The 27997-nt window shown below is 54.9% G+C and overlaps 3 protein-coding genes across 5 annotated transcripts; 2 read left to right on the forward strand and 1 right to left on the reverse strand.

Annotated features, from left to right (window-relative positions):
• Positions 1–328: 328 nt before the first annotated feature.
• On the reverse strand, positions 329–5707 carry LRRC46 (leucine rich repeat containing 46). The gene is made up of 8 exons (XM_012765981.3): positions 5334–5707; positions 4376–4481; positions 2970–3078; positions 2123–2169; positions 1748–1857; positions 1490–1559; positions 1055–1203; positions 329–800 (listed from the first exon to the last, which is right to left on the reverse strand). Exons 1-8 carry the CDS (start codon positions 5341–5343, stop codon positions 430–432), a joined length of 972 nt encoding a protein of 323 aa, XP_012621435.1. The 5' UTR covers positions 5344–5707; the 3' UTR covers positions 329–429.
• A 45-nt stretch (positions 5708–5752) lies between these two features.
• MRPL10 (mitochondrial ribosomal protein L10) lies at positions 5753–12298 on the forward strand. Its single transcript, XM_012765982.3, has 5 exons — positions 5753–5870; positions 8168–8337; positions 9723–9887; positions 10132–10276; positions 11006–12298. Exons 1-5 carry the CDS (start codon positions 5819–5821, stop codon positions 11260–11262), a joined length of 789 nt encoding a protein of 262 aa, XP_012621436.2. The 5' UTR covers positions 5753–5818; the 3' UTR covers positions 11263–12298.
• A 1298-nt stretch (positions 12299–13596) lies between these two features.
• On the forward strand, positions 13597–27761 carry OSBPL7 (oxysterol binding protein like 7). Of its 3 annotated transcripts, none has more exons than XM_012765980.2 (23): positions 13597–13748; positions 15127–15281; positions 15398–15523; positions 15689–15742; positions 16391–16504; positions 16825–16935; positions 17054–17171; positions 17782–17885; positions 18615–18707; positions 18792–18924; positions 18994–19088; positions 19182–19277; positions 20311–20448; positions 21025–21118; positions 21708–21955; positions 22147–22284; positions 24108–24171; positions 24287–24365; positions 25224–25368; positions 25480–25624; positions 25709–25835; positions 26032–26154; positions 26313–27761. In XM_012765980.2, exons 2-23 carry the CDS (start codon positions 15207–15209, stop codon positions 26419–26421), a joined length of 2529 nt encoding a protein of 842 aa, XP_012621434.1. In that variant the 5' UTR covers positions 13597–13748; positions 15127–15206; the 3' UTR covers positions 26422–27761. The 3 variants fall into 3 exon arrangements, with proteins under 3 accessions (XP_012621434.1, XP_075850633.1, XP_075850634.1); XM_075994518.1 differs by having other exon boundaries at positions 15183–15281; XM_075994519.1 differs by having other exon boundaries at positions 15183–15281; positions 20314–20448.
• Positions 27762–27997: the final 236 nt, after the last annotated feature.

Below are 27997 nucleotides of genomic sequence, written 5' to 3' on the forward strand. Positions count from 1 at the left end.
GTGTGTGTGTGTGTGTGTGTGTGTAAGAAGATCATGCCTGGCACAGTAGCTGCTTGGGGACAGCAGAGGTCTTTGGTCCTTGGCTTGGGTCTGGGAGGGGCACTCCCTGGGGGTGGCAGTGAGATATGCCCACGGTGAGATGCACCTTCTGTCAGGAGCCAGGAAGCCATCTGTAGGGCCTGAAGTGTGCCCGCCTTCTGGGTAGTTCCCGAAAGATTAGAAACTGGTTCTGTAGAATCAGACTGTGTGTAAGGCTCATATTTTCTGTTTCCTGGTGCTTTTACTGGTTGCTTTCCCTGAGATGCCCCCAAATGACATACAAAGCACATTCAAGGCTCAGAGATGCTTTACTGGGGATGAGCTCCTGCTACAGGTGAGGGATCTGAGAAGGAGGGCAGACCCCACTTGCAGAGATGGGCTGACAGAGAATTATTGCTTGATTCTCTTGGTTGTAGTTTTGGTTGTTCTGGGCACCCCAACCAGAGAGGCCTTGGGGGCTGCAGCTGCCTGGGCACCCTTCTTTGCCTGGACAGAACTTTGCCAGCCCCTGGGAACCAGAGTGCTTGCTTTCTTGGTGGGTGAGGAGGCCTCGGATGAGGAGGCAGCCTCAGGGGGTGTCTCCTTCCCTTGCCTGGGAGTGACAGAAGGGCTGCTGTCCTCAGCCATGGGCACTGTGGGCAGCAGGGGCAGGTCTGTGAGAACAGGCTGGGTCTCCATCCTCAGCAGGTGCTCTGTCAGGGCTGCCTGCTGCCTGTGTGCCTGGTGCCTGCTCCTCTCCTGCTCCAGCTCCTGGAGGAAGCCTAGGAGAGGAGAGGGAAGGGGGGAGAGAGCTCCGGGCTCAGAGAAAAGGTCTCTGGTGGACACCCTGCCAGCCCTGGTGGGTAAGAGCCTGAGGCTGGGCGTCAGGGCTACACTATCTACCACCTCTGGCCCAGACGCAGCTCTGAGCTTGGGATCCCCTCCCCGGACACCACTGCCATCTTTGGCTTCCCCTATGCCCTACAGGGCAGGCATGGGCTCCAGGAAGGCTGAAAGCCGTGGAAGGTAGGGTCACCTCGCTCTGAGCAGAATGGGCCACTCAGCTCTGGAAACTCCTCATCCTCCTTGCCCGAGGCTTCATCCTCGTCGTCCGAGGCCCAGCGCTCCAACACACGCTGCCCGTCCAGGTCCAGGAGCAGCGGCAGGGCTTCTGTCACCAGCTGCCTGCAGGGCAGAAAGAGCAGAGGCTACCCAGGAGGGCACCCAGTGTGGAAAGTAGGAGGAGTCAAAGACACAGGCCACAGCACCCACCTGGAGGGGTGGCAGTGCATGAGCTAGGGGGCGGGCTAGGGACCAGCCCCAGAGAGCTGAGGGTTGGCTGCTGTGGGCTGCTGGGGCTGAAGGGGGAAGGTGCCATGGACAGCGACCCCTGGTTTGCAGGCTGAGAGGGAGCCTGCGTGGGTTAGCAGGGGCAGCTCAGCCATCCCCTCTTTCCTCCCACTCTCCTCACCGGTAGCCATCCTGGTTGGTGCAGCTATTTCCTGTCAGGTTGAGGATGAGCAGGCTTTGGGGGAACTCATCTGCCATGCCAAGCGAGGGAGAATGAGGTTCTTATACGCATCTTCCCACCCAAAGCCTCCTGGACCCCCTGAGGACGAAGTGTGGCTCTGCGGGGCTGTAGCTAATGCAAGCACAGGGAGATGGGCACAGAGAGGATGATGGGCCCCACGAGGACATGTTCCATGAGCCAGGGCAATGGCATTCCTACCCAGCTTCAGTGTTTCTATCAGGTTCTCAGAAAGGTCCAGAAACTGGAGGCACGGGAGGTCGACCAGGTTTTCCACCTCCCTGATTTGGTTTCCTGCCAGAGACAGGAAGCTGTAGGGGAAGGAGGGAGTATAGAGGCAGAACTGAATCACAGAACAGCTGGAGGAAGGGAGAGGGCACCAGGCACGTGGGCCCCCTGGCTAGACAGCTGGAAGACATGTGGGGACAGATGGCCTTCTGGGGTGAGGGAAGCATAGTTAGGCTTGCTGGGTCCTCAGCTGACAAGGAGCAAGGTTTGGAGAGATCTGAACCAGTTCTTTGGGGTGTTGCTAGACTCCCCCCACCCCTCCCCTGTCTGAGCCTTGGCACTACGTACCGCAAGGAGGGGACACAAGCCAGGTTCTCAATTCGCTGGATCTTATTCTGCAGGAAGAAACCAAGGTGGGGAAACCAAGCTAAGGTCAGCTGGGTGGGGGACCCTTTAAGGGGACAAAGCCCCAAGACCCTGTCTACTCTTGCAGCTGGAGATCTGGTACTTTGGGAATGATAACCCCAGTCCTTGAACAGAATGTCACTACCTTAAGAAAGATGATGCGCTTTCTCTAAGTGGATGGTTAAGGGTGTAGCTTGGAGTGGCTAAATTGATTAAAGTATATGCTTCTGACCCCACAACCAAGAGTGACCTGGGAATCAGAGAAGGAACCAAGAGACCACTAGGGAAATGGGAAGGGCCTTGGCAGTGGCTTACATACAGAGGGAACAATGAGCATTTGTTCATTTGATTGATAAAAGTTTCTTAGGGGAAAGTTGAAGGGAGCTGGGTATATTCAACCCAGAGAAGGCTGAAGATCAACCAGCCACCATCAGTCACCACCAAATAGCCTTTAAAGATCTGAAGAGTGTAGAGGAATCTTCATAGCTTCCTCATTGTTCATAGTTTCCTTCAAAACAAGAAATGGGCTCGAGCTACATAACATGAAAGATTTAGGGTAGACACCAAGAAAAACTTCTAGACCAATAGACGTCTCTAATAAAGAACAGTGTTTCAAAAGCATTCAGGATCTCTTTTGGGGAGTTAGTCTTTCAATTCAGGAGAATTTTTGATTCACTGGGGAAAGGTTGAAATGAAGGTCTGCTTGCCTGAACACCAGGGAATGGACAGGATGAGAGATTAGGTCCACAGCGGGTGGGGAAAGAGGAAGTGCAGAGGGGTGAGAAGTTACCGCTTGCAGGTAGAGGCTGTGAAGACTCTGGAGGGCCTCTAAGTTCCTGATACTGGTAATCCCTTCCCGGTCTAGGCGGACAGTCTGCAGTTCAGCAAGAGTGTGAAACCTGGGAGAACAGTGGGCAAGGTGGTGTGACAGAGCGCCACTTCTGCGGTCTCTTAGCAGGGAGGATGGAGGTGGGAAGGTGTTTCAAGAAGGGGTAGATGGCTCAGTGATTTTGATTGGATGTCAGGAACAGCTTCTAGACATCTTGAGGTGGAGTCTAGATCATGAAACTGGCTTGACTTGGAGACCTGGATCTTTGTCAGTAGCATGGGGAGGGGTCAGAGTGAGAGACGGTAAGGGCCCTCTGGGTGATGGCAGCTCATGGTTCTTGGAGAGATTCAGAGGTAAGAGAAGGCTTCCTGTGGCCAGCTTGAATGGTAGAGGCAGGGGCAGGGACAGAGACAAGACAATCTCTGCAGGAAGAGCCTTCCTCACCTCCATTTTGGGTGGCCCATGGAGGGAAAATCACTTGTTTTGTCCACCCATTCATTAATTCCAAAACATTTACTCACTGCCTACTAGAGACAAATGACAGAGTCCCTGCCCATAGCTATCAGAGAAGCAGACCAGACATCCATGACAAGAGGATGGCAGAAGCAAATACAAGGGACTGAGGGAGTACATAGGCTGTGCACCAAGTCTAGAGTGGGGGATCAGGGAATGCTTCCTGGAGGAGGTGTGATAGATGAGTAGGAGCCCCGAAGATGGGAGATAGATGAGGAAAAGGCATTTTAAGCAGAACAAATAGTATGTACTAATACAGCCTTTCTCAAACTTAGGATGCCCTTGAATCCCTTGGAGGGGGTTCATTAAAATGCAGATTCAGTAGGTCTGGGGTGGGCCTGAGACTCTTCATTTTTAACAAGTCCCCAGGTGATGCCAATGCTGCCGCCCCTCCCAACCCTGAGTAGGAAAGTGCTAAGGTATGAGAACAGGGTATAAGAAACTGCACACTTGTGGAGAGTGGCCAGAAATAAGGTTGAAAAGCTAGCAGAGGTCAACTCAAGCTTAGGTGTTTGAATTTTATTCTGGAGGTAATAGGGAACTAAGGAAGTTTCTACTGGGGAGTGCCTGGTCAGATTTGTCAGTTAGAAGGATCACTTTGGCAATAGTGTGGGGAGGCCGGACTAGGGGCAGGGAGACTAATTAGGAGTTTGTGGAGAGGCGATAACAGCTCATCTAAAGCAGTTGAGTGAGGATGATGAAAAAGAAATAGAATAGTTTTTAAGAAGGGAAAATCAATTGGACACCCCTGATTGGATATGTGGAATAGGTAGAGAGAGACAAGTAAAGCTCAGGGAACTGTCTCCCTGAGCATTTCCATCTCCCAGCTCCCCTTTCCTCCCCCGTGTACTCACATCTTCTCTGACAGGTCTTCATCCTCAGGGAAGGTCAAGTTCCGCTTAGTGATGAGGGCTTCAGTAATGCAGAAGCCCCCTTCCTCTGGATGCTGGGCAAGCTTAGCTGTGAAAAGATGAGTCCAATTGTCACATTCCTCCTTCTTGTGTAACCAGCTCTATAAGCAAGAAAATGTTTTCTCAATAATGTTTTTACTTTCTTATATTTCAAATGAGTTTTCAGTGTTCACATTATGGCTGGGGCTGGCAGCTCTAAGTGACCTTGACAGTGAGTTTTATCTCAGCCCTGCTAGCTTAACAGCTACAGTCTCAAAATTGGCGGAAAATAGGGAGCTCTCAGTAAGATTTGCTGACTAGAACTTTGTAACTTTCTGTGGCACTAATGTATTCTCTTTTGAGTTTCTTTCCCAGAAACAGTGGAACCTCCTGGCAGCCATGAGATAACTAACTACAAAGGCTCACACCACCTGTTTGTTGGGAGAAGACAAGATAAGTGACATTCCACTACAGATCGTGCCCAAAGATGCACTGAGCCTGCCCACAAGGCTGAAAGAATGACCAATATTAACCCCTAGCTCATGATAATACTAAAATCCCTGCCTTGGGACTTACCTGTCATTTTTGGATCATGGGATGTATGGTATGTACTAGAATGATTTCTCACTGCGCTTGCGTGTCCTGCACTCCACCCCAAGCATGTGATGATGTTCACACCCCTCATGCCTTATTCATTTTGCTTCCAAAAAACCTGGAGGCGGATTTGAGGCAGTCCATACCTCCCACCTCTCTCTCAGTAGATGCACATCCATTGAAATAAATCCTTCCTTGACAATCCTCGTTGTCTCAGTAATTGGCTTTCTGTGGCAAGCAACATTGATCTGTGGGTTCGTTAACACTTGGCGGCCTGACCCCATTGTTTTCCAACTGTTCTACCCACCACCCCACCTCCGTAACTCACCTCCAGGCATAATCTAAAATAAAAGGCTGCGGTCTGAGAGGGGAGAGGAAGGAAGAGGAGCTTAACAGCTTTGGCGGCTCCTAGAAATGATAGAACCCAGGATGATAGGAGGAGAGAGAAACTCAGAGACTTGGAAGACAAGGGACAGGGGTTGATTCAGAGCAAATTGTTGGAGTGAGGTCGAAGACAACAGTAAATTGAGGTGGCGAGTCTGAAGTTTGAGGGGAGTGGAGGGGCTTTGCTGGCAGCAAACTAAAGGGTTGTGGGCAGGAATGGTGGGAGAGGAGCGGTTCCCAGCATTCAGGAGTTGTTGCTAGGAGACCGGACGCCAGGACGGGGGGCGGAGTAAAGGTGAACGCCAGTGGCCGGGCTCAGCGCATGCGGATTACTGCTCCAGCCCACTGCTTCCGGCCCCGGGGCTCACTGCCCCACAATGCTTAGCTCTTTCCGTCTCAGCTCGGCTCCCGTCCGTTCTTCCGGTGGAGATGGCTGCGGTGGTGACTGGGGTGCTGCGAGGGAGTCTCCTGCCCCAGGCGGGTAAGGAGTGGCCCAAGTGTTCACGGCGTGTGCGGTCTGCGCTCTCTTGTCCTCTTCTCCCCTCGTCTACTATGAATCCTTCCCGTAACCTCTGACCCCAGACAGCTCCCAATGGCCCTCGACCCCAAGCAAATCACTGTCCCCTTAACCGATCCAATTCCTTGTGACTCCAGAGTCTGGTAATCACAGCAGCAGCGTCCAGCTCTTGTCCGCCTCCAGAGTTTCTTTTGCTTGGACCACTCCCCGCCCAGACCTTTGCATTATGCCTCCATCTTAAAATTCCAGCCTAATCGCCGGTTCGGTGGCTCACGCCTGTAGTCCCAGCTACTGGGGAGGCCGAGGCGGGAGGATCGCTTGAGGCCAGGAGTTTGAGACCAGGGCAACATAGTGAGCCTGTCTCTAAAAACAAAACAAACAAGGTCTCAGGCTAAAATGTCACCTCCTCGGGCCTTTCCTCGCCTCCCTGTGCAAATCAAGTTTTCTCAGTTAAAGCTGTATTATGCACCCTGTTTACCTACCGCTTAGCCCCATCACAGTCTGAAAATTTGCATTTGTTTATTCGTGTGTCTTATTAAACTCCATAAGGGCAGAGCCATGTTCACTCAGTATAGCCAGCAGGTGGCATGGTGCCTGATGTCAGTAGGCATGCAATAGATATTTGTTTAATGAATGAATTTGAGTACTTAATATAAGCCATGCACTGTGATAAATGTTTTACATGTATTATTTAAATCTTAAAGCACCATGTGAAAAAGGTATTATCATCCTCTCTTTACAAACAAGGAAACTAAACTTCAGAACAGACCAGTCAAGTAAACTGGTCAGAATCAAAGCTAGTAAGTGGCAGAAGAGAATGAAATCCAGTTTCATTTGATTCCAAAGCCTGCACTCTTAACAGCTTCTATGGCCACTGGAGATAAAACCTCTTACCCCAGCAAATCTCCATGCTCTCTGATTGTTAGAGCCACCTTTTGGCTGAACCTTTTCCTGAGGTCCTGTCCAGCCTTGGGAATGGCCGAAAATGGGAAACTAGTCTTGGCCCTTGTGTTGAGGATAAAGGGGTCACTTGGGCTGAGGGTTTTTAAATGCCTCTCTTGTTTTCTGAGGGGTGATCTCCAGCATTTCTTTTTTCTTCTTTTTTTTAAAACAGTGTCTTGCTTTGTTGCCCAGGCTAGAGTGCCGTGGCATCAGCCTAGCTCACAGCAACCTCAAACTCCTGGGCTCAAGCAATCCTTCTGCCTCAGCCTCCCAAGTAGCTGGGACTACAGGCATGTGCCACCATGCCTGGCTAATTTTTTCCATATATATTAGTTGGCCAATTAATTTCTTTCTATTTATAATAGAGATGGGGTCTTGCTCTTGATCAGGCTGGTTTTGAACTCCTGACCTTGAGCAATCTGCCTGCCTTGGCCTCCCAGAGTGCTAGGATTTCAGGCGTGAGCCACCTCGCCCGGCCGGGCGCTCTCCAGCATTTCTGTAAATGGGAAGAGAGGAGAGAAGAAAGACTTGTCTGAGAGAGCTGTGAACATGATGTAATGTTTTTTCCCCCTCTTGTTTGAAATCACAAGAAAAGACCTCAGAGCAGTGGTTAAAGCACTTGTTTTCAAACTTCAGTATCCATCAGCATCACAAGAAGGGCTTATTAAAACACTTTTTGCTGGACCCTACCCCAGAGTTTCTGATTCATTAGGTCTAGGGCAGCATCTGAGAATTTGTATATCTAACAAATTCCCACATGATGCTGATGTTGCTGGTGGGGGTGTGGGTGGGTCATATTTTGAGAACCACAGCCTTAGACCAGAGGTTGGCATATTGTGGCAGGGCTCGTTACCATGTTTTATAAATAAAGTTTTATTAGTATATTCCTTACCTATTTCATGTACATGTTGTCTATGGCTCCTTTTGGCAGAGCTTAATGTTAGTGACAGGCCATATGGATGGCCTCCAAACTTAAAATATTTACTATGTGGCCATTTAAGAAAAAGTTTGTTCAACCCTCTCCCTCTTTCCTCCATATGTTCAAAATACTTTCTCTTTTGTTCTCTCTACACATAAAGAAGAGCTGGAGAAATGGGAACCTCAAGGAAGGGTTCAAGCAGTTGACCTGAGGTCACCCGTTAGAAAAGAAAAGTTTGAGAATTCAGGATTTCTGGCAGACAATTCCTTATCCCACTCTTGTGCTTAGTGTAGCTCTGTAAGTCATGATTGTCTGTGCCCAGAGGGTGTGCTTTTTCTCCATCTGGGGCAAACTAGGGCCTTCAAGAGGCTACATTTCATGTTGCCATCTCCCTTCCCAGGCCAGCTACCCACCCTCCAGACTGTCCGCCATGGCTCCAAGGCTGTTACCCGCCACTGGCGTGTGATGCACTTTCAGCGACAGAAGCTGATGGCTGTGACTGAGTATATCCCCCCCAAACCAGCTGTTAACCCAAGATGCTTGCCACCTCCTCCTAGCCCCCCACAGGAGGTAAGGAGGAGTCTGGGTACATGTCACTTGGTGGGATGGTGGACTAAAGAAATGTTACTTCTGGTTGTAGTGAAGTAGGAGTCCAAGCCATAGTCACTCACATCATTATTTCACTTTCTCACTTTAACTGCATGGTCCAGATAATTTAAAATGAAATCTGCACTTGATTCGATTGGCCTTTGGGCTCTGGATTGGATGGTACTCCTGGACTTCCTTCTTCTTTACTTGTCTCCAAAAGTGTGTGTGTGTGTGTGAAAGCTACTCAAGTAGGTGGGGTAGGAAGAGTGCTCTCCTGTCTTTAAAGGCATTAAAGATTCCGTGTTTTCCTAGAGGAATGATAGAGATTTTCTGTCCTTAAAAAAGAACAGAAAGATCAGTGAAGAATCTGTAACTTTGTGGTGCTTTCTGTAATTGTAGTCCATAATAAATTCTAGTTTTCTAGTTGTCTGCTGCTGCTTAAGGACTAGTTAGTTGTCATTTCCTGCTAGGGGCTGGAATGTGGGAAAGCAATCAGCAAGTGCAGCCTGAGGGGTCTAACACTGATTTGAAGAGATGATATGAGTCATTTGGCAGCAATTCCTCAAGGATGAATAGGAGCACAGCCCACCCATCGGGGTTTTCTCCTGGAGAGCAAAGAGCTGTCTGAAATGAGGCCGAGGCAGGCGGATTGCTCAAGGTCAGGAGTTCGAAACCAACCTGAGCAAGAGCGAGACCCTGTCTCTACTATAAAAAATAGAAAGAAATTAATTGGCCAACTAATATATATAGAAAAAATTAGCCAGGCATGGTGGCTCATGCCTGTAGTCCCAGCTATTCAGGAGGCTGAGGCAGCAGTATTGCTCGAGCCCAGGAGTTTGAGGTTGCTGTGAGCTAGGCTGATGCCACGGCACTCACTGTAGCCTGGGCAACAGAGTGAGACTCTGTCTCAAAAAAATAAATAAATAAAAAAAGAAATATTGTCTAAAGAAAATGAAGTCTTGTTCCATGAAAATGTCTCAATTTGAATCCAACACTGCAGAAGTTATCTTGTGTTTTAACTGGTAAAATAATTCAACATTAGTACAGAATCAGACTGATGATTGAAGTAATTTTGACAATATTATTGTCCAACAATGTTGACTGGGGCATGCTGCTGACCTGTCGTGGGCTGGGGAACTGAGTGGTCTCAGGCTTGAAAAAACACCTCTCTAAAGACTGCAGTTATCTAATGAAAACAAAAAGGTTAGAGTGGTCGATGTTAGATGTCTCTGAGAGTCAGGGGCCCAATTATCCTATCTTTCACATATCTGGGCATCACTGGAAGCCCTTGTACCTATACTGGAGGAGCAAGGGTGCCAGTAGATGTGACAGCTGATGTTCCCTTGGTCATCGCTTCCCAACTTCAGGAGACAGGCCTCATCCGGCTCCTTCGCCAAGAGATAGCAGCAGTTTTCCGAGACAACCGGATGATAGCCGTCTGCCAGAATGTGCCTATGAGTGCGGAGGACAAGCTGCTTATGCGGCACCAGCTGCGGAAACACAAGATCCTGATGAAGATCTTTCCCAACCAGGTAGGGAGTGGGACCCCTGGCATGGGTTGCCCGTCTTCCTCCCATCCCCACCAGACTCAGAATTCAGCACCTGCTCCCTAGGTATGATACCTTTGACTTTCCCCCTCCACAAGCCACCCTCTAGTCTGGTGCTAAAAATGTGATTAGGAGCTAAGAAGATCCTTGGGTTACACCCTCAGCCTGACACAGCCTGTGACGACTCTTCGACTTGTCCCTGATAAGCCATTTTGTCCTGCTGTCCTAGGTTCTGAAGCCCTTCCTGGAGGATTCCAAGTACCAAAACCTGCTACCCCTTTTTGTGGGGCACAACCTGCTGCTGGTCAGTGAAGAGCCCAAGGTCAGGGAGATGGTCCGGATCTTGAGGAGTGCGCCTTTCCTGCCGCTGCTGGGTGAGCAGGCACCCATGCCAATTAGGGGTGGTGGTGGTGGAGCAGGTGATATAGCAGCCTGGTGCCATCTGCTAGCCTTGTCTAGGTAAAACCGTGGACATTCTTGGGGGGACATCCTCTTGCGGATGGGACCTGAGTTGACAGCACATTTATTGAGGGCTACCTGTGTCACTCGCACCCCTGTGTTGTCTCACTACCCCAGGTCACTTCTGTACTGGAGGGAAGACTAGGAAAGGCAGAGACAGGGCTTGGGGAGGGGGCAAAGGGAGAAAATCAGGCACCTTGAATCTATCAGTGGGGTAATGGGTGCTAAAACCTACATGGATGAAGATATTTAAAACAAGTAGCCCAAGTGAAAGGTGCTAAGGGACAGTGGCCAGTCTTTCACAGATTCCCCTGATGCTAAGACTGACTGGAGGAACTTACTCTGTAGAGAATGCTATGCATTCTATTTCATGATTCTTATCTTTGAGAAAGTTTAGGAAACACTGACTTAAAGTGGGTCAGGGCCAGGTGGATGTATTTATGTAAGAATTTTCTGAGAGAAGAGTCAGGAAGGGAGTGATGGATCCCAAGCAGAGTGGAAGTGGAGTGGGGCACCCTAGAAGCCAGGTTCTGGAAGGTGGGAGGTGGAGAAGGGCGATGGAGAGCAAGTTCCTAGGGTCCGAACATTGTTTCAGATGGGGATAGGCATTTGCAGGGGGCTCCACTGACCCTGTGTTCTTCCAGGTGGCTGCATCGATGACACCATCCTCAGCAGGCAGGGCTTCATCAACTACTCCAAGCTGCCCAAACTGGCCCTGGTGCAGGGGGAGCTGGTAGGAGGCCTCACCCTCCTCACAGCCCAGACCCACTCCCTGCTTCAGCACCAGCCCCTCCAGCTGACTGCTTTGTTGGACCAGTACGTCAAACAGCAACACGAGGGGGACTCTGTCATGTCAGCCATCAGGAAACCAGATGCTCTTGACCCTGTTCTGGACTCATAGAGAGCCTCGTTTCCCTAGCCCTGCCCATGAACATGCTCCGCCCTGTTGGCCATGCCATCCACCGCGGGAGATGTGGAAGAACTTGGGGTGGGGGAGTGGCATATGCTACTTGGCTTCCACTAACTACAACCTCCTTGGGTACAGGCCACTTGTAGATGTAGAGGGAATGGATTCCATTTCAGAATGAAGGCTGTTTGTCACTGGCCTTGTCCTTAGTTTTCCCAACTTGGGACCTGGTAGGAACATAGTCTCTCCCAGCTCTCCAGGTCCAAGGCAAAGAAGCTGAAAAATGAAGTCTTGTGTCTGGCCTCCTTGTTCACTGTCCCTTGCTGCATGTGGCTCCTCAGCCCACCCCCTCAGGGCACAGCCTGCCCCAGTAGCTCAGCCAAACTGACAGCCTGCCACAGCCAGGCCAGCTCTGTGCTGAGTGCTGTAGCCAGGTTAGTTCCTTTACTTCTCCCCATGTTTTCCCATTTCACAGAGAAGAAAACAAAGGGGCAGAGAAGTTAAATAACCTGCACAGGGTCATGCTGTCAGTGACTGGCAGATTAGGGACTTGAACCAGGTTCTCTGCTGTGAAGGCACACCCTGAATAACTAACTACACCAGAGCTTCCTCATGAGGGTACCCAGAAGTGGGTCCCAGGTGTGCTTGGATGGCAGTTCTTTGCCCATGGGCCATGCCATGTTGTGGAAAGGTTGGAAGCATTGCTTGATGATGAAATGAAATGCCTTCTCCTTACACTTACCTCAGGGCATCTCTGTCCTCTCTCTTCTGACTCTTTCACTTCCCTTCCTAGAAAATCTTTCCTCTTCCCTGTACCTGTTCCCACAAATGGCATCTCTTTGTGCTTGTCCTGTTGAAGGCAGCTGACAGCTGTGTACAGTAGTCAACATGTCTCAGTCGGTTCTGAACAAAAGGGCCTGGGGGAAACCAGAATTCTCTGTTAATAAGGGATTCTGGGGTGCTGGAGTCAGAGGCCTCACTCAAGTCTTGGGGATCCAGAAGTTCCTAATAAAGGATCTAGAATGCTTAATCAGCAGCCTGCCATCGTCCTTGACTGGAGCGTGTTCTGGGTGGATTCAGGGTGATACTGAGGGTGGCTGTTCAGCATTCCTTCCTGGAGCAGTGCCATAGCTTCCTTACTCCTGGACAGGCACTATCTGGCAGGGAGGACCTGCCGCAGCTTTTCCGTGGCCTGGGCCAGGACCAACTTCCCACAGTGCCCAGTTGCATGCCCAGGGATGTTCAATCACTCTGAAGTGAATTAAAAGGCCCTTGAGGTTCCTGGATGCCAGAGCTGGTCTGCCTAGTGCTGCAGTGTGGCTCTCCCTGCCTCCCAGAACCCTGCCAGCTGCTAACAATGCCCTTCCCCAGGGGTGGCTGGAGCGGAGGTTCTGAATGGAGCCAAGAGGACAGGTGTCCCTGAGAGGTGTGCCACTCTGACATACAAACCGAGCCCACATGGGGATAAGGTGGAGGGAGCAGGTGGCCTATATCATTTTGGGACCAGAGAAGAACCTGGAATTGCATCCTTCACCTGTTGGTGATGCCTGAGCCCCCACCATTAAAAGCCCACTTCTCTCCAGAAAGAAAACTTCACTGCACTTAAAGCTGCAGTTTGTGCCACATTCATATGAATGAATTGTAGATCTTTCTTCAGCGGGTTTTTCACTGGAAAGCTGAACACAGTACTCCAGAAGAAGGGGAAGATTCTCTGAAAGGGAAAGGAGGGTACCAAAGTCAGCTCCAGCCTGCAGCTTTGGCTGCCCCAGACCTGCTCCGATCCAGACTCTGCAGGCGCTTGGGTTTCATTTTACTGCACTGGCACTCCCAGACCCTGAGGGGGCCAGACCTGGTGGGGGTTCACCCCTGTAAAAGGCCTTGGTATGGGGACACTGGCTGTCCCTCTGTCGCCTTGACTGCTCCTGCTGAGTGTGCCCTTGGAACTCTCTTGTGATCCCAGAAGGGGATCTGTCTCTTCCCCTTCAACCTGATACCTTTGCTGGCTCTAAATTTTGCAATCTATTTTCAGATGTAAAACGAGAGGCGGGGTTAATAAGGAAATGGCCTTGGGCACTAACAGGGTCAAGGCCACGCTAGTGTGAATAAATCCTTTACCACCATTGGCTTGAGGCCAGCAGTTCCCAATTCTCTCATGTATCTGGAACCATGCCCAATGGGGACTGTGCCCCGACTCCCAGGCCACATTGGTGCTGGGGGAGTCCGCTCAGTCCTGAGTCCTCCGGGGAGCAGGGGGGCAGAGCTGAGCGGCCGCCCGGAGCTTGGCGGGAGGAGGGGATGGGGGAGGGGAGGTGGAGAGATCCGGCTAGAGGGGAGGCTCCGACGTCTCCTTCCTTCCTGGTTCCCGCAGCAGCTGCTGCCACTGCTCAGCTCTGAGAGGAGGGAGCCGGTGACTCGGAGACGGTGACTCAGAAGCAGAGCGCCGCGAGGGCCAAGGAGCACAGGCGTCCATGGACCCTGGGGTAAGGGGGCCGCGTGGCATCAGCTGACATTCCCCGAGAAGAGCTTCCTCCCACCTGAAGCTGGTGGGTCTGCTCCTCCAGAGACAGGGGCGGGAATGGAGGTGGAGGGGGGCACCCACCTGGCTCACCTCAATCCCCCACCTTCCTACTGACAGAGCCTCCCCTCCACCCACAAGCAGTGGGGGCCAGGATGCCACGGGGCCAGGATGAGGGCACAGAGATACCCCAAAACCGGAAGAGTTTGGGAACTTTCAATGGCTGAATGCAGGAGTTTCCTCCCCGGATCAACCTCTCACTACATGGGCCCCTCAGCTCCAACCTCCTGGCCACCCTTACCCTGCCACGTTTCTGTCCCCTCCGGGCCACAGCTCCTCAGGTGCTTGCTAGCTCCATAAGAAGATCTGAGCCGCTTCCCCAGCCTCAGGCCAGCCTCGCCCCTCCAATCCCCTCCCCCATCTCACACACACAGAGCCTCATGCATTATTGATCTCCCAGTGGAGCCTGGATGGCCAGGGCTGGTGCCAAGGGCGCCTGTGGGCACTACTGCGGGCCCTGTGCAGACCTCAGCATGTTCTTGGCTGCCTCTTCTCCCGAGTGTAGGGTCTCTTGTCAGCCCAGTGTCCTGCTTGCTCTGGGTGGGCGGCTCTGGGTAGGTGGCACTTCTTAGGAGCCTCAAGAATTGGGTTGGTAGAAAGGGGATGGTAAGGATTGGAGGGGGGCGGACTGAGAGTCTAAAGTGGGACTCCTAGGGGCATGTTTGGTGGGAGGAGGCACAGAGAAAATTGGGGGCTATCTCAGGCCTCATTTTCCCCAAGCAGAAAATGGGAACCCAAGAACTAGAGGATGTGGAGACCAGTGGGTGGGGAGTGGAGGGTTCTCTGCAGGAGGATCGTGGCAGAGGAGCCTCCATACCTCGGTGGTTGAGCAGGTTGGGGGGTCCTGACGGAAGAGGCAGCTGGACTGAGAGCTTGCTTGTCCAGTCTCTGAGTCCCATCTATTCCCAGAGCTTCTTCCTTCCCTCCCCAGCCTCACCTCTGAGCACCCCCAGGGAATCCTCCAAAGAAAGTGCTGAGTGTTTTCTAGAGCCCCGGAGTGTGTGCCCAAGGTGGGGCTGGCCATACTTCCTGTGGCTTTCTCTTGGCACTGGCCTGTCTGTTGCGCACTGGTTCACCTCTCTGAGCAGTGGCCATAGCAGAGGGTGTAGGCAGGGAGACCTGTCCAGGGTGGGGTGAAGACAGAGGGACAGACTTCGGGAGCGGAATGGCAGGTGAGGATGTGTTGACCAGCACTTGTCTCAAAGGATGCAGGAGCAGTCCGAGGTGGGAAGCGGTGATAGCAGGGAGGGTCTGTGTGAATGTGGTCTCTCTCTTGCTTCAAGGGCCCCCCTAGGACAAGGTGACATCCTTCCCCTTCTGCCCTGCTCTACATCCTCAGCAGGGAGTGGCATTTCTCTACTCCATGGACTTCCAAGAGAGGGACTCTCCCTCCCTGGCCGAGAGTGCTCAGTCCTCGAAGCCCAGCGGTGCCCAGCAGGTCTGAGGGCGGGACAGTGGGCAGCGGTGGGCAGGCCTGGCCTGGGTCAGAGTGGGGGCGGCAGACATGGTAACCTCACCAGCACTCCCCTCCCTCTGTCCTGTCCTGGACTGCAGGCCTCTGAGCTGTGGGAGGTAGTGGAGGAGCCTCGGGGCAGGCTGGCGGCAGAGGGTATCATACCTGAGAGGCAGGAAGGCCACCTGCTCAAGAAGAGGAAGTGGCCTCTGAAGGGCTGGCACAAGGTAGTGGGGCAGGGCGCAGGGAGGGCCCAGATGTGGGAGCAGGGTCGGGAGAGGCTGCTGGGCAGTCCAGGGTGTTTGTGTGTTGGGAAGGGGAAGAGAAGTCGAGTGTGTGGTTGCTCTCCCTCACACCCTTTCCTCTCCCGTTTCTCCTGGGGAACGCCACAGAGATACTTTGTGCTCGAGGACGGGATCCTTCACTATGCGACCACTCGGCAAGATGTGAGTCAAGGCCATGGCTCGGGGTTGTGGGAGGTCTGGCCCCAGAGTGCCCTGGGCAGGCAGCAGGGGCCTGAAATACACCCGAGCAGGGTCTGAGTACCAAGTGCGCCATTCGCTGAGTGTGCGATCCCAGGCAGGACACTTCCCTGAGCCATAGTGTCCCCATTGCTAACTCAGGGAAAGCACTGTCACCCCTGTGTGTAGAGCTCTTGTCATTATAAGAGACATAATAAACACGAGGCTCTCTGGACAGTGCTCGGGCTTTGGGAGCTTTATTATCACCCTCATCCTTGTCCCATTCTCATGCAGGGGACAAGGAACTGAAGGTCTGGACACTCAGGTGCTCTCCAGGAGGGTGTTTTGTTCGGCCACCTTGCAGGTCCCTGAGGGTGGGAACATTTCCCCTTGCTCTGTGACTGCCTAGAGCTCAGAATGGCACTTGACATTGTGGATAACTACTTAGTGGGGAACTACTTGATGTGGTTCTGTACACAGGAGGGTGACAGAGAAGTCCTACCGATAGTGTGACTCAGACATGAAGGTGAACCTGCTGCCTGCCCTTGAGCCTAGAGTGGCCTCAGGCAGATGGTGGCTCTGTGGCCTGGAACCCTAAAACCAGTCCCCTGTCCCACCAACCCTCCACCCCAGATCACCAAGGGGAAGCTCCATGGCTCCATTGATGTCCGGCTGTCAGTCATGTCCATCAACAAAAAGGCCCAGCGCATCGACCTTGACACTGAAGACAACATCTACCACCTCAAGGTAACATCCCTGGGAGCCACGGATCGTTTTGGCCCCCAGCCTGGCAGAGGCGCTGGGGCACACGGGGGCAGGGGCTGAGGGTCCATGGAGCTCAGGGTCTGTCTCTGAGTTTGACAAGAAGGAAGTTCCCATCGTGTTGGTTGTTAAGTGAACAGGCATAGAGCTGAGGGCTCGGACACTGGGGGACATTGTGCTCCGCCTCCCTGCAGTGGGCTTTGCACAAACAGGGCGCTATTGCCTGGGGACCAGAGCCCTGTCTTCTTGTTCCTGGAAAACAGTTCCCCCCTTCAGGCAGCCCTCCCCCTCCGTCACTTCTGCAGATCAAGTCCCAGGACCTGTTCCACAGCTGGGTGGCCCAGCTGCGTGCCCACCGCATGGCCCAGCGCCTGGACGTGCCCCGCAGCCTGCTGCCTGGCGCCGCGCACCGGAAGGTGAGGTGGGCCCTGGGGTGGGGGCAAGTGACATGGTGATTCGGGGGGGTGGCTTTGGGGAACCATGATACCCAGGGAGGTGGACACCATCCTTCCTGACACTTAGCCCACTCCACAGGTTCCTGGTGCCCAGCTTCCAACAGTGGGCAGCACCTCAGCCCTGCCTGGGGTTGGACCTCGGGAGAAGGTGTCTTCCTGGCTGAGGGACAGTGATGGCCTAGACCGCTGCTCTCACGGTGAGGGGCCCGCACAGCACCTCCGTGGGTGGGGCCCACGCTGTCGGGTTTAGGTGGTGTCAGCAAGAGGGAAACAATTCCTTCCTTGCCTCGGGAAGCCCCAGTCTGATGGGGGAGGCAACCTCTGCCTCCAAGTGATCGGGTCTACTTGGGCCTGTCCTGGGGAGCCCCCACCTTCCAGAGGATGGCAGGGCTCGAGTCTTACACACGTAGACAGACACAGACAGAGGACCGGGAGTCATGGTGAAGTCACTGAATGAAGGATCAGTGCTAGGGAAGGGGTGTGCTCTACAGTCGAGTTACTGCAGGGAGGGGTGGTGACGTTGGCCTGGACAGGGAAGTGCAGACCAAGTGGAGAGAGAGAGCGACCCCTGACCTGCGCACATGCAGCAGGAATGAGGCATGGTCTCATCCCGCAGCCAGAGTGGAAATGGGCTGCAGGGTCTCCCGGGAAGCCGAGGAGGCCACACTGAGGGGTGGGGGCCTGGGGCTGCTCGGGTTCACATACAGGGGAGGGGAACAGTGTCAGGATCTCTGTGGCTGCCAGTGGAGACTTTGGAGGAGGAAGCCAGGGTTGAGACACTGATGGCCTCATTCATTCTTCCCCCAGAGCTCTCTGAGTGTCAGGGGAAGCTCCAAGAACTACACAGACTCCTGCAGAGCCTGGAGTCCCTGCACCGAATCCCCTCTGCCCCTGTTATCCCCACACACCAGGTAAGGCCTGGGGGTCTGGGGGGAGATGGGTCCTGCCCAGGGCCCTCGATCCCATCACTTCCCTGGGACAGGTCCCATTCCTCTGTGTATGGCTACAGTTTCCTGGAGAGCCACACAGCCTCCGGGTTGCTTCCCCACCCGTGTCCAAACTGTCAAGTTTGTCTCTTTGCTCCTTTCTCCGTGCCCACGCCTCTGCCAGCGTGTTCATCTTTTTCCTCTGGAATGTCAGTTGTCTCTGTCACCTTGTGAGGCTGCCCTGCCCTCTGTGCCTAGGGTGACCTGTGTCATCCCCCATGGTTGTCTGCCTCTCCTGGGCTTTTTTTTTTCTCTGAGACAGAGTCTCACTCTGTTGCCTGGGCTAGAGTGCTGTGGTGTCAGCCTAGCTCACAGCAACCTCAAACTCCTGGGCTCAAGCAATCCTCCTGCCTCAGCCTCCCAAGTAGCTGGGACTACAGGCATATGCCACCATGGCCAGCTAATTATTTTTTTATATACATATTTTTTGGTTGTCCAGCTAATTTCTTTCTACCTTTTTAGTAGAGACAGGGTCTCGAGCTTGCTCAGGCTGGTCTCGGAACTCCTGAGTTCAAATGATCCGCCCACCTCGGCCTCCCAGAGTGCCAGGATTACAGGCTTGAGCCACTGCGCCCGGCCTCTCCTGGGCTTTGATGGTTACTGTCCTTCCCCCCCCACTCTGTGAGTGAAACTGCCCCCACCTCCACTTGCCAGGCCTCAGTGACAACCGAAAGGCCCAAGAAGGGGAAACGGACCAGCCGCATGTGGTGCACACAGAGCTTTGCCAAGGACGACAGCATTGGACGGGTGAGGTGGGGTGTGGGCCCCACGTTGCTGGGTCGGGATGCTCTGAAGGAGGCTGCCTCCTTCAACCCTCCCCTTCACCCACAGGTGGGTCGTCTCCACGGCTCTGTGCCCAACCTGTCTCGCTATCTGGAGTCTCGGGACTCCTCGGGCCCTCGTGGGCTGCCACCCACAGACTATGCCCACCTGCAGCGCAGTTTCTGGGCCCTGGCGCAGAAGGGTGAGTGCACGTCGGGTGGGGAGCGGGCGGGAGAGGGCGAGGGGTCTGACGTCCGCCCTGCCCCCACAGTGCATAGCTCCCTCAGCAGCGTCCTGGCCGCCCTCACCACTGAGCGGGACCGACTGCGGGACCTGCACCAGGGTTCAGAGCTATCAAGGATGGGGGTGAGGCCTGGGCGACAACTACGCGGCTGGCAGGAGGGGAGGGCTTGAGGCTGAGGACAGCAGGCACCCCATCCCCTCACCCTCTCCCTGCAGGTCTCCGAGGCCCCGGCTGGCCAGAGGCGCCTCCACTCGCTGTCCATCTCCTCAGACACCACTGCAGACTCCTTCAGCTCCCTCAACCCCGAGGAGGTGAGAGCCAGAACCTGCGCTTTCTCTCCCAGCAGCAGGGAGGGCCCAGGGTGCTGGGCACGGTTGGTTTTTAGTCCGAGTTTTAGGACTCCTGGCTCCAATGTCTTTCACATAACGCCGGCAGCAGCACTTGAGGTACTTTTATTTTTATTTTTATTTATTTATTTTTTTTTTGAGACAGAGTCTCGCTTTGTTGCCTAGGCTAGAGTGAGTGCCGTGGCGTCAGCCTAGCTCACAGCAACCTCACACTCCTGGGCTCAAGCGATCCTTCTGTCTCAGCCTCCCAAGTAGCTGGGACTACAGGCATGCACCACCATGCCCGGCTGATTTTTTCTATATATATTAGTTGGCCAATTAGTTTCTTTCTATTTATAGTAGAGACGGGGTCTCGCTCTTGCTCAGGCTGGTTTTGAACTCCCGACCTCGAGCAATCCGCCCGCCTCGGCCTCCCAGAGAGCTAGGATTACAGGCGTGAGCCACCGTGCCCGGCCGGTACTTTTATTTTTAAATCCGAGGCCTGTGAGGCAGGATTCTTGCTCTCAAGATAACAAACCTGAGACTCAAAGAATCTGATTGATGGGCCCAGGCTCCCACAGTTATGGACTGGCTGAGCTTGGACTTAGGGGTTCTGAGCACAGTCTCTGGGGCTGTACATGTGGCCCCAGCTTTGTGACCCCGAGCCTCAGTGTCCTGACCTGCAAAGTGGGAGTAATAATTGCACCTACCTCATAGAGTGGCCGTCAGAACTAAATGAGTGAATATGTGCAAAGGGCCTGGGGCAGGCTTCAGGGTCAGTGCCTAGGCATTGTCGGCAGTTACTGTGGAACCCGTGTTCCCTTATTTCCAAGCCAGGGTTCATTCCACTGCCCCTTTATACCCCCTCGCTCCCCTCTGCCCCTTCAGCAGGTGTCACATTCAAACAACGAATGTCCCTGGTTATGCTCCCCTCTCAAGGAAGCTGTCAGGGCAGGGGACCCCTGCCTGACCTCCTGGCCTGGCCCCTGGGGCCTGACACCATCTGCTGCCCTCACAGCAGGAAGCTCTGTACATGAAGGGGCGAGAGCTGACCCCCCAGCTGTCCCAGAGCAGCATCCTGTCCCTTGCCGATTCCCACACAGAGTTCTTCGATGCCTGTGAGGTTCTCCTCTCTGCCAGCTCTTCTGAGAACGAGGTGAGGGAGGAGGGATGAAGTGAGGGAGGAGGGACCCTGGCAGTGAGAGGGGAGGGGCCTCGGGAGGACAACGGTGGGTCCAGAGAGACTAGAGGCCATAGATTCCTGAGTCTTTTCTAGCCTCCTTGGTTGCTGTCTCTGGGAACATGTCCAAATCTGTTAGGTTTGTATGACTCTGCTCAGAAATCTCTGATGGGGACTCCTCCCAGTTTGACATGTTTTATCCCCACTGGGTTCTCCTGAAACTGCTGCCTCAGTTCCAACCCTGGTCATCTCCCCTGACCCCCTTTCACCTCGGTGCTCCCTGACTTCTCTCCCCGTACCCCACATCTCAGCAGTTCCCAACTTCCCTTCCCTTTGTGTCTTGCCAGTCCCCAAGCTCTCTCCCAAGGTAGCAGGGCACACTCTGTGATGCCAGGCCTCCCGGGGCAGTGTCTTAGGGCTCAGAGCCCCCCAATACATTCTCTTCCCCTTCCCACCAAAGCGTAGCTGGGCAGATTCTTGCCAGGCCCTGGGCACTGCCCAGCTGCCCGGGGGAGGCCCAGTCTGCCCGGCCTGTCATCTGTCCCGGCCCAGGGCTCAGAGGAGGAGGAGTCGTGCACCAGTGAAGTCACCACCAGCCTGTCTGAGGAGGTGCTGGACCTCAGGGGAGCTGAGCGCTGTCAGAAAGGTGCCAGCCGGGGCATGCAGGGGGGTGCTGGAGTGGGCTGGAGAAACAGGGTTTGTCCGCGGCCAGGCCCCATGCGGAGGCCGTTGCTTGTGGTGACTGGTGGCCTAATGGCTTTGTATGATGACCCCAGACGTGACTCCAAGAGCTAAGGAAGGCTAAGGCATGAGCTGGGGAATGTTCTGGAACAGCTGTGGAGGGTGGGCCAGGCTCAGGCTTGGGGCCTGGCCTCCCTCTGGCAGGCTGGGAAGGCTCGTGTAGGGTGAGACAGAGAGGCAAAAGATCCCACTTTGCCACTTGTTAGCAGCGTGGCTTTGGACCTGTCATTTTACTTCTCAGAGCCTGCTTCTTCATCTATAAGATGGGCCGAGTGATCTGTATCCGATGTCTGTTTCTGTGTTTATAAGGGGACAGATGGCAAGGGTGGGGACTCAGGAAGGGCTTCTGGGCTGCGGGGTCTCTGGCAGTGGGAACTGGGGCCTGGGAGTGAACAGACCTGCGAGCGCTGCGGGAGGGTGGGAGGAGCAGGCCCTGCTGTGTCTGGGCTGCGGGTGCCCAGGCGGAGAGTGACACGGTGGGTGGGGTGGGCCAGGGGGGTATGTTCCAGGGAGAGCTGCAGGGCCACCCCGCCGCCGCTGCCTGCCGGCAGCCAGCGGACCCGGGGCGGACGTGAGCCTGTGGAACATACTGCGCAACAACATCGGCAAAGACCTGTCCAAGGTGTCGATGCCTGTGCAGCTCAACGAGCCGCTCAACACACTGCAGCGGCTCTGCGAGGAGCTCGAGTACAGCAGCCTCCTGGACCAGGCCAGCCGCATCGCGGACCCCTGCGAGCGCATGGTACCCACCCACCCTGGGGCCCGGCCCAGCTGCCTCTTCCTCCCCCAAGCCCTCTCTCCCAGACAATCCTGGCTGGACTGCTCCTTGCTGCTGAAGTTCCACACCAAGACCCCAGACTGCTTGCAGTGGGGTGGCGTCCCCATCCTCAGGCCACTGCCACCATGGTGTTCTCCCTGCCCTGCCTCCCGCAGGTGTACATCGCGGCCTTTGCCGTCTCTGCCTATTCCTCCACGTACCACCGAGCCGGCTGCAAGCCCTTCAACCCCGTCCTGGGGGAGACCTACGAGTGTGAGCGGCCTGACCGAGGCTTCCGCTTCATCAGTGAGCAGGTGTGGGCTGCAGGAGGAGAGAGCTGGCTCAGGTGGCTGGGACAGGGAGGGACCTGGGCTTCAGGGGCCAGAGCTGGGCCTGAGGAGCCAGGGCGTAGCAGGTGGCTCTGTGCCAGGGTCTGTGGCCTATGCAGGAGGTTGAGGGCTCTACCCAAAGGTGCTCCCAGCTTAGCGTGGGGTCAGCCTTGAAACTGGGAGTTCCTGGCCCTCGTCTGAGGCCTGGCCTGGCCGTGGGATCCTGGAAGCTCCACCTGGGAAGACGTGCTCTAGGGGGCAATCTTGGGCTAGGATGACTTGGAGGGTAAATTGGAGCGAGTCAAGGGTACAGGGGGTGGGGGGAGGGAACGTTCCAGACAGTGTGGAGGAACGCATGGGGCAGGTTGGGGAAGGAGAGAGATGGGGCTGGAAGACGAGGCCAGTCAGACCCTGAAGAGCCTCGTTGGTGAAGGTAAGGAGGGCTTTGGGGTTTTGTTTGTTTGTTTTTCAATCCTGAAGGCAGTGGGCGTCACAGGGGGTGTGAGGCAGTGGAGTGGCGAGCTCAGACTGGCACTCCATAAGGCACATGGGCAGTGCCTGCGATGGCTGGCAGAGGCCATTAGGGGCTGTTGTGGTCGTCTCCGTAAGAGCAGATGGGGCCCTGCACTCAGGCCGAGGCACGTTGAGTTTCAGAGCTGATCACGTGTCGCCCTTGAGAGGACTCTGGTCAGCAGGCCGTGAGTGGGGAGTGGCCAGCAAGAGGGAGAAGGCTGGGGTGGCCGCCTCCCTCTGGCTGGGGCATTCAGTGGTTCGTGGTGGTGCCAGTCAGTGAGGTGGAGAGCGTGTGGGAGAAACTGAGTCAGGGAGCACACTGTGCACATGGGCTTGACTTCCATGGGGAGACTTCCAGGAGGCTCTGCGGTCAGTGGGCCTGGAGCTCCTCAGAGAGTGCCGAGTGGAGCTAACAGATTGGGGTGGCCAGCTCGGGGAGAGGGACATCATGGAGAGACTGCCCCTGGTGGGACTGTCTGAGGAGGTGGGCAGGTTGGGGTGCGGGGGGAGCCCTGAGCGAGAGGGAGGGCAGATCCCTGGGACTTGGAGGGTGTCATTGGCTTCCTGAGCGAGGGAAGTTTCAGAGAAAGAATGGGGACAGAGACTGGATTACAGTGCGTGTACAGTGGAGGTTAAAAAAAGAAAAATGCAGACTGTTTCCAAAAAATTTTGCCATGAGGGAAAACAGAGAGAGGGTAGCAGTTAGAGGCCATTTGTTTGTTTAGATTTTAAGTGATCTTGAAAACACACAGTACAATCGTGTGTACAATAGGAAATAAGCCTCCCCTCCAAGGGGACTGCTGCCACCAGTTTTTGGGAATCCTCCCGGAAATGTTTTATGCATATGTGAGCAATAAACGTATGCATCTAGAGAGGGAAGGTTTACTATTTTTTAAGGTGGAAAAAACAGAAAATCTTTATATTCAGAGAGAAAGAGAATTCATAGAGGGAAGGACTGAGGTGCAGGAAGAGGGGAGGTGGGGGTGGGGGCCTGGGAACCAGGAGCCCAGGATGGGGTGGGGGTGGGGCAGGGGCAGGCGGGTGAGGCCCCAGAGGAAGGGGCTGCCTTCCCTGCTTCCCCCTTCTTCCCCTTATCATGGGTCTCACGGGAAGAAGAGAGGACTAGGGACTTCAGTTGGCCAAGGGTGACAGGGACAAGAGACCTGGACCTAACTGGTCTTCTGGTTTGCAGGGAACTGGGGTGGGGGGAAAGGACTTTGGGGGGGGCTCCGATGTCAGGAGCAGACCCCAGCGTCCTCAGGGGCAGCTTCAAGAGAACATGTTTGCTCACCCAGGTCTCCCACCACCCCCCCATCTCAGCGTGCCATGCGGAGTCTGAGAATTTCACTTTCTGGCAAGGTGAGGAGTGGAGGGCAGGGCCGGGTGGCTCTGGGGGTAAAGGGCAGGTTGGGAGGGGCTGGAATGCTCTGGGGCCTTATCTCTGTTCTTCCCTCTCCCTCCCAACCGACTGCAGACATGAAGTGGAAGAACAAGTTCTGGGGCAAATCCCTGGAGATTGTGCCTGTGGGGACAGTCAATGTCAGCCTGCCCAGGTGGGTACTTTTACTCCCAGCAGCCAGGCCCAGGGATCCTCCAGGCTGGAGGTGGGGCGGGTGTCAGGGCCTGGATGGGGAGGTCTGAAGCTGCTTGCAGTGAGGGCATTGTCCGATGTTTGACACCTATACTCACAGCAGTCGCCAATAAAGAAAGATAAAAAGCTTAGCAGGTAGAGCTGGAAGGGCCCATCGAGGTCATCTGACTCAGTGGCTTTCAGAAGTTTTTGACCCTGACTCAAAGTAAGAAATGCTTTTGAGACTTTAAGCCAGCGCACACACAAACATAGAAACCTGAGTTGATTTCAGGACTAATGGGTCACAAACCACATTTGAAAAACCCTCTCTTTTAGCTCATGTTACAGGTGGGGGACTGGAGCCAGGAAGCAGGGGCTCATTGAGAGCAGTCCGGGAGTTTGGGGGAGGCCATGGGAGGGGGCTGGAGAGATCCTGGATTTTAGAGTCAGAAATCCCAGAAATCCTGGGTTTGAGTCTCAGTTCTGCCACTTGGTAGTTAGCACAAGCAGCAGAAAGACTCCACGCCCGGGAGCCTTGTGTGCCTGCCTGTAAGATGAGAGCTGTAAGTAACACCCAAGAGAAGTGGGATGAGACAGGATGGCATATGTGAACGGCCCTACCATTGTCTCTGGCACCCAAGGACAGGGAACCCCATCTGTATTTGTACTCCAATTACTTAGGCACTCGGAAACTTTATAAATGGGTGGGGACCTGCTAGCTAGAACCAGGCCCCAGGGTTCCTGCCACAGAACCATGCGACTTGCCCTAGCAAGACAGGCACGCCCGACTCACTTGTTCCCTGGGGTCAACCAGCTGCCCCCCATGCCCTGTCTCTTTCAGGTTTGGGGACCACTTTGAGTGGAACAAGGTGACGTCCTGCATTCACAACATCCTGAGTGGCCAGCGCTGGATTGAGCACTATGGGGAGGTCCTCATCCGAAACACACAGGACAGCTCCTGCCACTGCAAGATCACCTTCTGCAAGGTGGGTATGCCACCCTGACCCTGCCCGGCCACCCCCAGCAGCCTCTGCCTCCAGAGGTCACCCTGAGTAAGGAGGAGGGGACACCCACGAAACCTCTCTTCCCCACCCCAGGCCAAGTACTGGAGCTCCAGCATCCACGAGGTGCAGGGTGCTGTGTTTAGCCGGAGTGGCCGCGTCCTCCACCGCCTCTTCGGGAAGTGGCACGAGGGGCTGTACCGGGGACCTGCGCCAGGCGGTCAGTGCATCTGGAAACCCAGTAAGTGGGGTGGCCAGGGAGGGCCAGGCAGGGCGAAGGTGACTAAGGCACAGTCCACCTGCCGCAGCCCCTTGCCTTCCCCAGACTCGATGCCCCCAGACCACGAGCGAAACTTCGGCTTCACTCAGTTCGCCTTGGAGCTGAATGAGCTGACGGCAGAGCTGAAACGGTCACTGCCTTCCACCGACACGAGGCTCCGGCCAGACCAGAGGTCAGTCCGGGCGAGTGCCACCCTTGCACCACCTCCCTCCTCACGGGGCTCCACAGAGCTGGGACTTTGTCCTTCCTTCTCTGAGTTGCCTCAGGGAAATGGCGCCTGTTTGGGGGAGAGCTGGGCAAGGACAGAGGCCTTGGACTTGGGGCCCCTGTGGATGGGCGGTTCTGCCCACTGCGATCGGGGTCCTCAGGTATCTGGAGGAGGGGAACGTACAAGCCGCTGAGGCCCAGAAGAGAAGGATCGAGCAGCTACAGCGAGACAGGCGCAAAGTGATGGAGGAGAACAACATCGTCCACCAGGCCCGCTTCTTCAGGTGCCTCACCCGGCCCTCTGCCCTGGGTCTCTGCAGTCTGTGCCCCGCCTGTCCCTTAGGCCTGGGTTGAGCGGGACAGAACATAGGAGGGGTACCTCTGCTCCTGGCCTTCGTGCTGGGCGCTCGCCCTTCTCACTTCCGCCCACCCTCTCCCCCAGGCGGCAGACGGACAGCAGCGGGAAGGAGTGGTGGGTGACCAACAACACCTACTGGAGGCTGCGGGCTGAGCCCGGCTACGGGAACCTGGATGGGGCCGTGCTCTGGTAGCCCTGGCTCCGGGGGCGGAGGCTCTGCTTCCTCAGTCCTCCTGCCTCCTCCCCCACTGTGGACACATGGGTGAGGCCAGGCTCCCTGCTCACTGCCCTTGAGACCAAAGGGGCAGCCCTGGCTCTGGCCCTCTCTCCCCTCTGCTGGCCAGAGGGGTTGCGCCCCCCCATGCCCACCCCATGGTTTGGGGTGAGAAGCAGTATCTGTGCTTCCCCAGTCTTGTCGCCCCTGACAACCAGCATGTAAGACCCTTCTCGCTCTGTCATTCCTCTTCCTGTCCCCCTTGGGGTGCTTAGGGGAGACTCCGGACTCCCAGGATCTGTTCCCCATTTCAGTGCCTTCTTAGGACACAGGGGACCCCTTGAGGCTCCCAGGCTTTCTGTGCCCAGGGCTCTGTCCCTGGCCGTGAGATTCCAGCGAGTGGGAAGAGGAGATGGCCTTTCCTTCCACCCCGCCCCACACCCCATCTCCAGTGTGTTCTCTGCCTTGCCCTGGCCCAGCAGGGCTTTCTCCAGCCCCCTGCAGTTGGTCCCTGGGCATCCTTCCCATCCTCCAAACTGCAAAATGCTTGCAGCTTCCAGCTCCTTTGTCCCTGATCCTCAAGTGGTTCCCTTCAGTCTCAGCAGATTCCCCAGAGGGGACAAAGCCCCTCCAAGAGGAGGGGAGCAGCCTGAGGTGCCTGGCCTCTGACCCACGGGCAGTGAGTGTGTGAGTGTCTGGGTGTCTCAGGTTGTGTAGGAGAGCGTGTGCGTGTGCGTGAGTGCGCGTGTGCGTGAGTGCCCGTGTCCTGCTTGCGGGCGAGCAGGGTTCCTTCATGTAGCCCGGACGTCCCCCTGCGGGGTGTCCGCCAGCACTGCTGCTCACTTTCCCAGTCTGCCTCTGAGGAAGGTGGATTGCTCTGACATTCCAAGCTCCAATAAAGACTGTCCCAGAATTTGGCCTGTGACCATTCACTGAAAAACACGTGTGCTTTAGCACAGTACCTGTGAATGGGACCTTATTTGAAAATAGGGTCTTTGCAGATATGCCAAGTTTAAATGAGGTCATCTTGGATTAGAGTGGCTCTACTCTAGTGACTGGTGTCCTTATAAGCAGAGGGAAATTTGGGCACGCAGACGCATACAAGGGAAGATGACTGTGTGAAACACACACGGGAGTGGGCCACGTGGAGACGTAGGCAGAGACTAGAGCGATGCAACTACTAGCTGAGGATGCCAAGGATTGCTGGCAGCCACCCGAGGCTCACTCAGCCTCCAAGAAGGAGCCAAGCCTGCTAATGACTTGATTTCAGACGTCCAGCCTCGGCTGTGAGAGAATAAATTCCTGTTGTTTTAAGCCGCCATCATGCGGTGCTTTGTTACAGAGCCCGGGGTACTAACCCAGCCACTGCTCACCTGAGCTGAAAGCCCAGAAGGTGCCTCCCTCCCCCTGGGTTCTCACGCCTGTCACTTCTGCCTCAAGTGTCCTCCACTCCCTTCTCCCCGTCCCACCTGGCTGGGCCGGGCCCTCCTCAGCCCTTGCCTGGACTGCTATGGAAGCCCCCAGTCCCTTCTAGCCTAACGCTGGCCTTCAGGGA

The sequence above is a fragment of the Microcebus murinus genome, chromosome 18 (genome assembly GCF_040939455.1).
Source record: "Microcebus murinus isolate Inina chromosome 18, M.murinus_Inina_mat1.0, whole genome shotgun sequence".
In the NCBI taxonomy this organism is placed as follows: Eukaryota; Metazoa; Chordata; class Mammalia; order Primates; family Cheirogaleidae; genus Microcebus; species Microcebus murinus.